This window comes from Schistocerca nitens, chromosome 3 (genome assembly GCF_023898315.1).
Source record: "Schistocerca nitens isolate TAMUIC-IGC-003100 chromosome 3, iqSchNite1.1, whole genome shotgun sequence".
NCBI classification, from domain to species: Eukaryota; Metazoa; Arthropoda; class Insecta; order Orthoptera; family Acrididae; genus Schistocerca; species Schistocerca nitens.
In genome coordinates this window covers 288,002,824-288,016,665 of record NC_064616.1, presented here as the reverse complement: position 1 = coordinate 288,016,665, position 13,842 = coordinate 288,002,824, and the positions used below count along the sequence as shown (strand labels likewise).

The 13,842-nt window shown below is 42.6% G+C and overlaps 1 protein-coding gene across 1 annotated transcript in view; it reads left to right on the top strand.

Moving 5' to 3' along the window:
- The first annotated feature begins 434 nt into the window (after nt 1-434).
- The window catches only part of LOC126249183 (inactive phospholipase C-like protein 2), a 703,636-nt gene continuing 690,228 nt past the window's right edge, over nt 435-13,842 (top strand). The window contains exons 1-2 of the mRNA XM_049950838.1: nt 435-522; nt 1,086-1,235. Coding sequence (XP_049806795.1) covers nt 435-522; nt 1,086-1,235 — 238 coding nt within the window. The remainder of the gene's footprint in view (nt 523-1,085; nt 1,236-13,842) is intronic.

Here is a 13,842-nt window from a genome sequence, read left to right as displayed (position 1 = left end):
ATGATTCTTTACTTTTTAATTGTTATAATTTTTATGATAATTTAAATGGTTATCGAACGTTGAGTGTTGTTATTGATATTCACAATGTCTCTGAGGTGTGGTTGCCCCCCCCCCCCTCCCTAGAAAGTTGCTTCTACACCATCAATGGTTTTAAGGCAAGTGGATAGTCTTTTCACTTTTAATCTTCCCAGGTTAAGTAAATTAATAAAAAAGTAATAGAGCGCCGTAATACACAAAGGCTATGAAATTGTAAGTATATAGAATTCGGTTTTTAAACTGATGACAGCCTAAAATGGAAAACTCATACACTTCATAAAGTGTCTTATTTGCGCTACAAGTGCAGTATGCACGATTTCATCTGTATGTGATGAAGAAATGAAGATGTCAACAAACTGTACTTATTTCCATACGCTAATGATTTACATATTCATATTATGAGAAAGACGGGTTACCTCATTCCAGAGGCGACGCTCCGTGGGCTCAATGGGATGCGATTCTACATGTACATACGTTATCGAGAATGTACTGCATTGTGCAGTATCCGTATTAGCGTCTTTGTGTTCTACTTCCTTCGCGTGGGAAACAAACGGGACGAACTGTGATACATCGGCTTTTCTTAGTTCCAGTGAAAATCCCGAAAAAACTGGTTTTCAAGTGCAGTTGCAGGAGTAGAAATAAAAATGTGTTCATTAAGGTTAACGTTACATGTCCTCTATACTGACTCGTCCCACATCATTTCGATAAAAGAATCTTTCAAATGATCTATGCAACATGTAACTAACTACATAACTAACAAATCAGTTTTCTTGGTATATTATTTTTTATCTTGATCTGCTGATTTTTTAAGTGTTGTCACATTTTTTACAAACGGGTTTTACTGTTTCTTTTCGGATAATGTTACGTTTTTATTCTACAGCTTTTATCTATTTCGTCCATACCCGTCTCAATATTAGAACGGCTATCAAAGATCTCGGCATTATTTACATAGGTTCTTGCAGTCACAGACAAAGCATCTTCACTAAGTTTAAACTTGAGTGTGTGTAGCAAGCATGTGAAAGTAAGGCGCTTGTCGTATTGTGTTGCAGCTTCCGACTGCCTGCGGTATATGATGAACGGCACTACCATGATCAAACTGCGGCCAAACGGAAGGCAGTACCACCGACACTTCACTCTCTCTGAAGACCTTACATACATTACCTGGGAACCAACAAACAAGAAAATCGTCAAAGCACGATGTAAGTATACTACTGCCGTGAGTAAATATTCCACAACTACCGTGATACCGTACTAAATGCATCCTTATTGAAATAAATGTTTTAATATCCACGATTTATCTATCTAACTGCAGAAAATTAGCGTAGAATTTTAACATGCTAATAACCGAATACTAATATATTCCTCCCTAGTAAGCCTCTTCTAAAATTAAGTAACTATCAAGTTATTTGATGGTATAAAAAATCCAATATTTAGTTATAAAGATACCTTTTAACTGTTTCTTGCCTAAAAAATTCAGTCAACCGATAACGTGTTTTCATAATGTACGAAAGAATGAAAATATATCTAGGTGACTAATTATTTCTTTCATCTATTTCTCCATATTCACTAATGTTCACCGATGTGGTGAGTGCTAGGTGATTATTATTTTTTTCTTTTTTTTGTACACGTTGTTATCACTGACCCCTCGTCTTACGATTAAAAGGCAAGTAATTATATTCTCTACATTCCACATTTTGTTTCAGTGCTACATTCAACGTATATTATAAAACAACAAGTGTTTCATATTGAACAACAATATTAAACAAATGAAAGAAATCCTTCTGTCCTTACCACATTGAAAAGGTAGTCAGCAAACTCTTAATTTCACAAGACTGATGATCACGCAGTTATCTACGTTTATGTTTACAGCTACACTGAACCACTGCCAAATGACCCTGCGTGGACTGGCAGCTTTCGAGTCTTTGCAGGCCCATTTAGGTTCCTACGTATAAGATGATGTCGGTGTACTACTCATTTAACACTTACGTTCAGATATACCATTTAGTTCTCGAATTTAGGTGCAGTATCCTCAAAACGCACCTTAGAATATTTTCCTTAAAATAATTGTAATATGAATCGCTACAGACCCTACAGTTACTAATTCACTACAGACCAATGAAATAGAGCTACGCAACTGTGTAGTCTAACTGAACAGATTATAACAGTAATTAATCTACTTGCAATCAATAGACCATTCCGACTCTTTCATCATTTCTATCCCAACTTAGAATCTCCGATGAGCTTTCCTCCTCGTTGTATCCTCCTCAGATTCCTTCCCGAGCTACTACAGCTGTTGTTTTAGCCATACGCTCAGATCCCTTTTGATCCATTTGGTTACCAGGTATACTGCCCAGTGTTGCGGCTTCGATATCCCTTTGTTCCATTTTACAAAATCAATACTACAGTGCTCCTGATATTCCATTAGTAGAAGGGTTAAATAGCTTCCATCCTTCGGCATCTTGACCCATTCCGCCCAGTCGATTCCCCATTTTTATTTGGTGCAACTTAGATGGTACTGGAACTAGCTGTTTTTTATCCCAAAGTATAATGAAAAACTAAGCCGCTCTGCGAAAATATCTTGAAAGTGATACTCTCCAGGGTTGTGTGGCTATGCGTTCTTTTCTCGATCAGTCACTACTGCTGTCCGGGATTTCGACACCGAAAGATCGATAATCGTTTTTCACTGCTTCATTCTTACCCGATTTGTCCCATCTCATCTCACCGTGCTGGCACTGCAGCAGCACTACTCAGTCGCTGCTAGAAAGCTGGTCGTTCTTCGTGTTTTTCTGTCACTGTTATGATATTGTTAAACCGAATATAGCACTAGACTAGTTCTGGACCTCTCTACCGAAACGACGAAAAATAATTCTACTTTAAACAAGAAAAAATTGTCTGTAACAAGAAATAATCTGACGTTTGCCGGTAACAATGGGCGTCGCATTGGTACACCCCCCACCCCCTCATTTTATCTATTTCAAGAATTATAATGGTCACTTAAATTTGCCGCCATCGGACGATTAAAAAAAAAGGAGTTCATTACAGTAGAAACGCGGGTTGCTTTTGAACTGAAGCATGCGACTAAATCACCCAGTGCACTATATCCTAGACTATATTGAATTAAATTTAACCATTGTCCTGAAATGATAAAAGTCTCGCAATTTAAACAGAGGTTTATTTCAGACAAAGTAAGTTTATGGACCCTAACCTGTCTCTCTCAGTTCAAAATAACTCATTCTGCTTCGCCACGTAAGTCAGTTTCTTTCGTGAAGTTCGCATTAAGGATATTTCAGTTGTTTGGTTACTTCGCGTCGACTGCAATAAGACTTGCACTTCGCGGCCAAACCTGAATGGGACCTCCCGGCCAACAATGCCATACGATCATTTCATTCGAAATTGCTTATGACCTCTTCAGATATCGGAATCTTATACGTGGTCTCCTGTAAAGAAATTAGTTTACCATGTGCTACTAATGGCTGACATACACATATCAAGCCGTCATCTTCAAACTCCTCATAACTGACGATACTTTACAGTTAGCTTCACAAAATTATTTTCTTTGAACACAGTTTCCATCACGACTAAAATATTTCTTTGCAGCACTTACAAACTATTTCTAAAAATTTGTTCACCCTTGAGAACTAGCCACCGACTGACTCACTCCAACGTCTAGACGGCATGTGCAGTCTGTCTGGGAGTCCCCGACTGTTGGCTTGAAAATGTAGCGTCCAGGACATTCTAGCAGGTGAGGTATATTGCAGCTACCGGAAATTAGCAACTAATATCGATCTTTAGTAAGGGTGTCGACAGTAGTTCCCTTACAGCATGAAACAAGTGATGAGTATATTTGATTGGGCTTAACTGCAGCTAAACATTGTACATTTGCCGATATACTAGGGATATGTATCTACGACTTTCTGTAATGTTTCGCACGGTCTGATGAACTGCTGTATAACATAGCACACAACACAGAAGCTAGGTTTACACGTGGAGAAATGTGAAAGACCGACCATAGCTGATGCAGAGCTTTTCATTCAGGTAACAGTACTTAAATCTTGCCAGATTACCTGCATAACTGGTCTAAAATTTGAGAGATTTGTTGTTATAGCGGAACCGGAGGGACAGTTGATTTTTACGTTATTTAGATCGGTAAAAACGGAACGCTTACAGAATTATTTTTTTGTTCGTCTGTCTGTCTGTCTATCCGACTGTTCAGACTCCTTTTCGTTAGGAACGGATAAAGGTATACGTTGGAATTTAAGTACTAAGGCCTACTGTTGTTTCGCAGTGTAAAAAAAACTGAGTCTATAGGATACTTCCCCTGACACAGAATCATAAAATTTGACAAGAAGCAAGGTTTTGCAAATAAAAACAAAGGAAAAATTCGAAATTTTTAAACTGTAATTATATCACATGAATTTTTTTCCCATTTGTTGTCCGACTGTCCGTCTGTTAAGACCCATTTCAAATACTAAGGTCGACAGTCTCGTGGCGGTGTAATTTAAGCTTTTAAACCAATGTAATAAAAAATATGGCCATGTAAGTCATATTTTGACACTCGCATATTCACTCATCGTAACCTATAGAAGAACTACAGTCGGACACTAAAGTCTACACACACCCTAAAAATAACACTTGAAGTCAAAATCAATCAAGAAAATATTATGTATTCACTTTCTGTGACATAAACAGACATGTTAGGAACTGAGAAACAATATATGTACTGTATAATTAATAATAATTCCACATACTGACATCTTGAGCATACAAATGAAACAGCGGTCAGGTACAAAAGTAAACATGAACTGTAGGGTTCTTCACTTTCAGGCCAAATTTAATATTTTGTATTGCCACCTTCTGCTTCGATCACAGCTTCCAAACATCGAGGCATAGATTCCACCAACTTTTTGTGTACGCAGGTGTAAAGTTACTCCACTCTTTCAGTAAGGCTGCTTATAAATCATCTTTCTTTTGATGTGTTTTTTTATCCTACGCTTTAGCTCTCCACAAAGATGTTCAATTGGGTTAATGTCTGCTGACTGGGGAGGCGAATGCAACTGTTTTAGTACATTGTAAAGTAGCAATGGCAGTACGCTTGGGGTCATCGTCTTGCTGAAAAACCCAGTCTGTTCCTAGTCCCAGTTTCTCCGCAGATTGCTTCAGATTCTCCTATAAGATGGTGAGATACTTCCATTTATCCATAATACCTTCAATAAATACTAAATTCTCAACTCCATCTCCAGACGTGCAGCACCCCACAACAATATTTCCACCACCATACTTCACTGATGGAACAAGATTTCTCTTCTTCCAAGTTTCATTCCTTTTCCGCCACACGTTTTGCTGTCCATCACACTGGAAGATGTTAAACTTACTCTCATCCGTGAAAAGCACTGTATTACAAAATGTGGAATCTTTATTTCGGTGCAGAGTTACAAATTATAGGTGCTTCTGTTCATTTACCCTGCTTATGACCGATTTCTCCCTTGCTGTTCCACTTTCAAATCCATGATTGTGCAGCAGTCTTCGTACTGTTATGGGATGAACATTATTTCCACTAGTATTTGCGACATCTAATGCCAACTCCGTAGCTGTAATTCTGGGATCCGCATTCACTTTTCTAATGATGTGTCGGCGCTCCCTGTTAGATAATTTTGGTGGCCGTCCACATCTAGCTTTGTTTTCTACACTTCCTCGATCCCTGTAATGTCGTATTACGGTTTGGGCACTTGCATGGTCCATCTAACAATTTCCCCAATTTTCAGCAGTGGAAAGCCCTTTTTACTGAGCTCAATAATATATTTCCTCACCTCCACTGGTATTTCGGTTCTTTTTGAATCCATGTTACGCGATCGAATTATCTCTTGCAAAACACGTCTATTATATCAACAAACCACACTACTTTCACTGTGTACACTGCAACGTCTCTCTAGTAACTAACGACGGACTGGAAGTGTATGTTGACTTCAGTAAATAAACACTGTTATATCTACCATGCTTTCAGTGCTCGATACCGGCCTGAAGAACTTGTTTATGTTATTGTGGACTTGGACGCATCCACAGAGTTGCACGTCTACATCTGTGCATCCAGGTTGTACGCTACATGCTACCAAATCGGAGTGTATGTAGACTTTAGTGTCCGACTGTAACTATACATATGAAACGTTTTCGCATTTGCGAGTATGGACAACCGTCAGCTGTAGAATGGAATGACGACAGTGAAAATTTGTGCCGGACCGGTACTCGAACCCGGATTTCCATCTTATCGCGAGCTGACACCTTACCATTTTTTTTACCATTAGGCTATCCGAACACGGCTCATGACCAATGACAGATGGACGTTGGTGCGTACGACCCTACAACAATCGTCGAATGAATCCAGGCCGCAGGAAAGAGCGTTATGGTTTGGGGAATGATTTCGTGGCTTTCCCTGGGTGATCTTGCCATTCTGAAAGCACAATGGATCAACACAAGTATGCATCTGTCCTTTCCGATCGTGTCCGCCCCTAACTGTAGTTTTCCTCAGCACTATGGCATCTACTAGCTTGTCAATGCAATGTGTCACACAGCTCGCAGTCTACGTGCGTGGTTCGAAGAGCACCAGAATGAGTTTACCGTACTGTGCTGGCCACCAGCTCCCCGGATTTCGACCCAGTAGGAATGTGCGGCACCACCTAGATCAGGCTGTTGGCACCATGGATGCTCAACCTAGATACCTAGCGCAGATGACCACGGCGCTGGAGTCGGCATGGCTCCACACCCCGCCGGTACCTTACAGAACCTCAGTGTTTCTCTCCCGCACGTCAGCGCTGCAACAGGTGGTTATTCAGGCTCTTGATAGGTCGTGGCATTAATGTGAGTGGGCCGTTTAGTTCAGCAGTGAAAACTAACGCTTCTTCGATAGGCGAAATAGACTCTTATTTTTTAATGCAGTCGACAGAGCTATCGTATATGGTCCCGTAGGTACCATTCACGCAGAACCTGGCCGCTGTTGGACAAGGCACACATGATGAGAATGGTTTACAGTGTCCCCGACTCCGATGGAACTAACACATGGTAACGTACCTTAACAGCAGAGCGCCGAACCGACGTAAGTCGGTCAGTCTCGAACCTTAGCCAAAAAAAGTTTTGTGCTGAAGGTACTGACAAGGGAACCTCCCCATCGCACCCCCCTCAGATTTAGTTATAAATTGGCACAGGGATAGGCCATGAAAAACTGAACACAGATCAATCGAGAAAACAGGAAGAAGTTGTGTGGAACTATGAAAAAATAAGCAAAGTATACAAACTGAGTAGTCCATGCGCAATGTATACAACATTTAGGAAAGTGGCAGCTTACGAGCGCCGTGGACCCGTGGTTAGCGTGAGCAGCTGCGGAATGCGAGGTCCTCGGTTCGAATCTTCTTCGAGGAAAAAGTTTAATTTTTTATTTTCAGACAATTATCAAAGTTCAGGCTCTCACACATAATCAACTTCGCTCTCCAAAATTCCAGGGCATGTTCAGATTTGCTTGGACATATGCACAATTTTACGGTCTACAAACGGAAACATTTGAAAACGTAAAAAACATATGTTTTGACAGAGCACAGGGAAAACTGTGCGACTGTGAAACTGTTGCATTCATTTGTTGCAGTTTATGTGACAAACTCTTGTGTTTTCATCACTTTTTTGGGAGTGATTATCACATCCACAAGAAAACCTAAATCGGGCAAGGTAGAAGAATCTTTTTACCCATTCGCCTAGTGTACAAGTTAGGTGGGTCGACAACATATTCCTGTCATGTGACGCACATGCCGTCACCAGTGTCGTATAGAATATATCAGACGTGTTTTCCTGTGGAGGAATCGGTTGACCTATGAACTTGCGATCAAATGTTTTCGGTTCCCATTGAAGAGGCACGTCCTTTCGTCTACTAATCGCACGGTTTTGCGTTGCGGTCGCAAAACACAGACACTAAACTTATTACAGTGAACAGAGACGTCAATGAACGAACGGTCAGATCGTAACTTTGCGAAAATACAGAAAGTAAAATTTTCACTTGAGGGAGGACTCGAACCCAAGACCTCTCATTCCGCAGTTGCTCACTCTAACCACGGGACCACGGCGCCCCTCAGCTTACATTCTCCTTAATGTTGCATATCTTGCACATGGATTACTCAGTTTGTATATTTTGCTTATTTTTTCATAGTTCCACACAACTTCTTCCTGTTTTCTCGATTGATCTGTGTTTAGTTTTTCAAGGCCTATCCACTGTGCCAACTTATAACTAAATCTGAGGGGGGTGCGATGGGGAGGTTCCCTTGTGAGAGCTAACTGAATCTCCCCAAGCAAACAAACAATTTTTCCACCTTAAATCCCAACCGGATAACGTCTGATACCAGTATTTGAAGTTGCCATCAATATTAGTATTTTGCTGACGTAGATTTCACCTTCCTTCAAGAAGCCACCAATACAGTCTGGCAGCCGCGACAGTCTACTACGCAGTTACCAATATTGGACCCGACGTAGGCACTATCAAGATGTTCAAGCAAGGATTCACATCTACCCTGCAGATCCTTCTCTCCTCCGGGAGTGGCATAGCCACTCGGTTGCGCTACCTGCCATCGATAAATATTTATTCTTCCTCGGAAACGAATTGCAGAGTGGAGCGGCGTGACTTCTACAACGGCCATATGACTCAGCTTTCAACATCTGTGCGTGCACCGGTAATTCTGGTTGGAGATTTCAATTGTGTGATATCTAAAGACGATCAAACCTCATTCTATAATTATTCGATTTAACTTCGTACATTAGCAGCGGAAATGGCCCTCGAAGGTGTTTGACAGTGATTACCTTTGCCTATACACACGAGTACCTCTTAGTGACTTCAGCCAGCTCTCTTGACAGCTTCTATGCACAAAGTGAGCTCCTGCAAGTATCGTGGACTGTGAGATGTTGCCTGTCAGTTATTCACATCATACTGCTTTCCACCTACTGGTACGACACTTGCCTGAGGGCTCTGACACTTCGACTGAAGCCTCCTAGCACACGCAGCAGACTTCGAAGAGCTAGTCGAGCAAACTGGGTCATCGGTCTCGGATGCGCGACCAAAATTGCAGTCAGGCGTCCTTTGGTGCACCAGACACGCTAACGCGAAACTGAGAAACTGCTTAGAAACCGGTGCAGCTAATCAAGACAGATTGTATGAGACGACTGGCGCAGCGGATAGAATATTCTGAACTCATGCGTTCTATCCAAAATATAACTGCAATCAAACGGATTAAAACAAGGATCACGGGTATAGTACGTCAAATTCCCGCAGATTTTGAAGTTCGTGTCTGGAACTATGCTGACCGTACGTGTACACCCCCTCATCCATTCACCACGTGATTAAGAGTGACAGCGGGCCAGCTTTCATTTAATCACCACTGTACGCGATGACATGGGCACGCAACACGATATACAGGCTGTTATGAAAGCTTTCATTACGGAGCACAACATCGCTTTGCATTCTAAAGGAATCATGGACCTTACACACATCGAAGCATGGCTAGGAGCATCTCATCAATTCACAAAAATCACCGACGAACAAAATAGAACCATACACAGAGGAATTGCTCTCAACTTGAAAACTGGCACAATGGCGCGAATCTCTAGGCGGGGAGGGACTACCGGTAGAGCTTTATGTACGCTGCTGGCTCCTCATCAGTGACTTCTTCGCAGAAATCATTAACGAACGGCTTCACTATATCATAGTACTGATTCCGGAAACGACGAAAGCTGTGACCGTGAAAGTTCTGCGGCCGATTACTTAGTTAAATTCCGACTTCAAATTGCTGAAGCGCGCTCTTAATAACAGAGTGAGACGTACTTTATCGTGTCCGGAATCGCACCAACACAGCGGCATTGACGAGCGATCAGAGATGACCAGTCTAGCTCATTATACAGGGAGTTACTAAAGGGTACGGCCAAACTTTCAGGAAACATTCCTCACACAAAGAAAGAAAATATGTTATGTGGACATGTGTCCGGAAACGCTTACTTTCCATGTTAGAGCTCATTTTATTACTTCTCTTCAAATCACATTAATCATGGAATGGAAACACACAGCAACAGAACGTACCAGCGTGACTTCAAACACTTTTTTATAGGAAATGTTCAAAATGTCCTCCGTTAGCGAGGATACATGCATCCACCCTCCGTCGCATGGAATCCCTGATGCGCTGATTCAACCCTGGAGAATGGCGTATTCTATCATAGCTGTCCACAATACGAGCACGAAGAGTCTCTACATTTGGTACGTTGCGTAGACAAGAGCTTTCAAATGCCCCCATAAATGAAAGTCAAGAGGGTTGAGGTCAGGAGAGCGTGGAGGCCATGGAATGGGTCCGCGTCTACCAATTCATCGGTCACCGAATCTGTTGTTGAGAAGCGTACGAACACTTCGACTGAAATGTGCAGGAGCTCCATCGTGCATGAACCACATGTTGTGTCGTACTTGTAAAGGCACATGTTCTAGCAGCACAGGTAGAGTATCTCGTATGAAATCATGATAACGTGCTCCATTGAGCGTAGGTGGAAGAACGAAACTAAAATGAGCTGTAACATGGAAATTAAGCGTTTCCGGACCGATGTCCGCATAACATCTTTTCTTTATTTGTGCGTGAGGAATGTTTCCTGAGAGTTTGGCCGTACCTTTTTGTAACACCCTGTAGGTATTTCATATAAATGTCCTGGCAATCGAACACGGCTTCCATCGCATTTCTAGACGTAGAAAGAGCATATGGCGGAATAGATTATGTTTACCTATTGCACATAATGGCTGTTCTCGGTTTCAACTCCTCCTTGACTGACCTCATCGCCTCATGTATCAGTCGCGATTTCTCGAGATTAAAAATAGCTGGAACTCTCGCGAATCCAATCTCTTTTCAAAGAGAACTTCGACAGGGTTGCTGTTTATCCGTTAGTTTGTTCGCAGCCGTCATAGAACCCTTGATACGACATCTCCACCACACTCTATTGGGCACCAATCTACAACGAGTTGACAGAAGTCATGGGACAGTGATATGCACATACACTGATGGCAACAGTTCCGCGTAAACATATAAAATGGCAGTATATTGGTGGAGCTCTCATTGTGCTCAGGCGATTCGTGTGAAAAGGTTTCATACGTGATTATGGCCGGACGACGGGAATTAACAGACTTTCAATGCAGAATGTTTGTTAGGGATAGACGCATGGAATATTCCGTTTCGGAAATCGTTAGGGAACTCAATATTCCGAGTCCACAGCGTCAATAGTGTGCCGAGAGCTCCAAATTTCATCGGCTTTTATACAGATTCGTCAGTGCTAACAGACACGCAACACTGCGTGAAATAACCGCAGGAACTAATATGGGACATCATACGTATCCGTTAGAACATTGTGGCGAAATTTGGTGTTATTGGGCTATGGCAGCAGACGATCGGCGCCAGTGCTAACAGAACGACATCCCCTGCAGCGCCTGTCCTGGCCTCGTGACCATATATCGAGTTGAACCCAGACGACTGGAAAACCGTGGCGTAGTCAGATGACTACCGATTTCATTTGGCAAGAGCTGATGGCAGCGTTCGTGTGTGGCGCAGACCCGCCGTAGCCATGTACCCAAGTTGTCAACAAGGCAGAGTGCAAGCACCGGGCGACTGCTACGGTCGTAGGTTCGAATCCTGCGTGGGGCATGGATGTGTGTGATGTCCTTAGGTTGGTTAGGTTTAAGTAGTTCTAAGTTCTAGGCGACTGATGACCTCAGATGTTAAGTCCCATAGCGCTCAGAACCATTTGAACCATTTGCAAGCTAGTGGTGGCGCCATAATGGTGTAGGCTGCCTATAGGAATGGAATGGGCCCTCTGGATGTTCGGATACTTGGAGACCACTTGCAGCCATTCGTAGATGTCATGTTATTAAACAATGATGGAATTTTAATGGATGACAATGTGCCATGACACGGACGACAGTCGTTCGCGACTGGTTTGAACAACATTCTGGATATTTCTCGCGAATGGTTTGGCCACACATATCGCCCGACATTAATCCGATCGAACGTTCATGGGACATTATCGAGAGGTCAGTTCTTGCACAAAATCCTGCGCCGGCAATACTTTAGCAATTATGAACGGCATGGTTGTATATTTCCGTAGGGAACTTGGAGGTTTCCCATAGGGCCTCAAAAACGTTGTCTGAGCCTAAGGACGTGATGTCACCTTGATATACCACGAAGACAAACACACACAGCTCGCCCAACAGATTCTAGATAATTAACAGCAGTACAGGTGTACATTCTTGAATACACAAAATGTGCAGTCTTACTAATAGATCAGCACCCACACTAACTACAACACCGATGGTTTCCAAGAGTTGACGTCTGGAACCATCTGGGGATGTTCATTACTGCCAGCCCAAACGAAATGATAAGGTTCAACTGCCGGCCCGAGTGGCCGTGCGGTTCTAGGCGCTACAGTCTGGAACCGAGCGACCGCTACGGTCGCAGGTTCGAATCCTGCCTCGGGCATGGATGTGTGTGATGTCCTTAGGTTAGTTAGGTTTAATCAGTTCTAAGTTCTAGGCGACTGATGACCTCAGAAGTTAAGTCGCAGAATGCTTAAAAAAAAAAAAAAAAAAAAAAAAGGTTCAACTGGCGCATTGAAGTGCAAAACATAAAAGCCATCTCACGTAGGCAGACCATGAGGTACCACTGTCGCCTCCAAAAAGTGTTCTTCGTGAAGCAGTACTGTCTTACGCGACTGCAGCGTATAGCAACAGCGCTGCCCTTGCCTAACGCGAACTCACAGCAAGCCCTGACCTCAACATCTTGGTTCGTCTGGCAATACAATGTTCACAGTATCTTTCAAAGTCTTGCCACATCCAGAAAGTTAGGAATACTTGGACTTAAAAAATTAGGAGTCCAATCTACGGCGATTGTTCTCAGAAGATCGCGCAAAATCAACATTAATGCGAACGACAGCATAACTAAACACTTCTGTGCATCCTTCCACGAGGAAATCGATCCACTGCTGCCTCCAGACGTCGCTGCTAATGTTGTACCAGAATACTTTGTCATCTACTCAAACTCCTGAACCCACTGGGCGAGGGAGTACTTCGAAGCTCCTCGCCATTCATTTGCAATGCTTTGTTTTTACTCCACACTCCCAAGCAACCAAGTTCCTACAGTACAGTTTTACCAGGCTGTGGAACAACATATTCCATCTACTGATGTCTGCCTTCATACAATCAACGTGGTGTGAAGCGGTCACTAACACCGTGTTTACGCGTTGAGAAGTTAAACTGAGTCTATCTTGCACACAGCCCGCTCTGTAGCCATTGTCAAATTCCCGATACTATCGGACATCTCTTCTTGCGTCGGTAGAAAAAACTGGCTCACATCACCAGGTCGGCCCCTCGCACAACCGCATTACATTTTTTAGAATCGGACTGGAGATTTTTCCTGACAGTCAAATTTTACTGCAAGTATGGCTGGCTGGGCACTTCGTGTACTAATTCCGATCTTGAAGACTTCAGGGCCCACCTTGAAATTCAACATAGGTATTGAAAGAAGCGTCTGCGAACGATATACAGACCTGCTTCACCGGCATTATAACGTCGATACATTAACCTACGACTAAACTACTATCATCACAATCCCTCGCCCCCTTTCTCTCTTTTATGTAATCTACAGAAGAGAGTTAGTGACTTTAACGTTCTGTGTTACAATGCTTCCGTTGCAGTATGCTTTTGGTCTGTGAGAGAGACTAGAGACTCAAGCAGTAATTGGAGTGCTACAGATATTCAAGAAT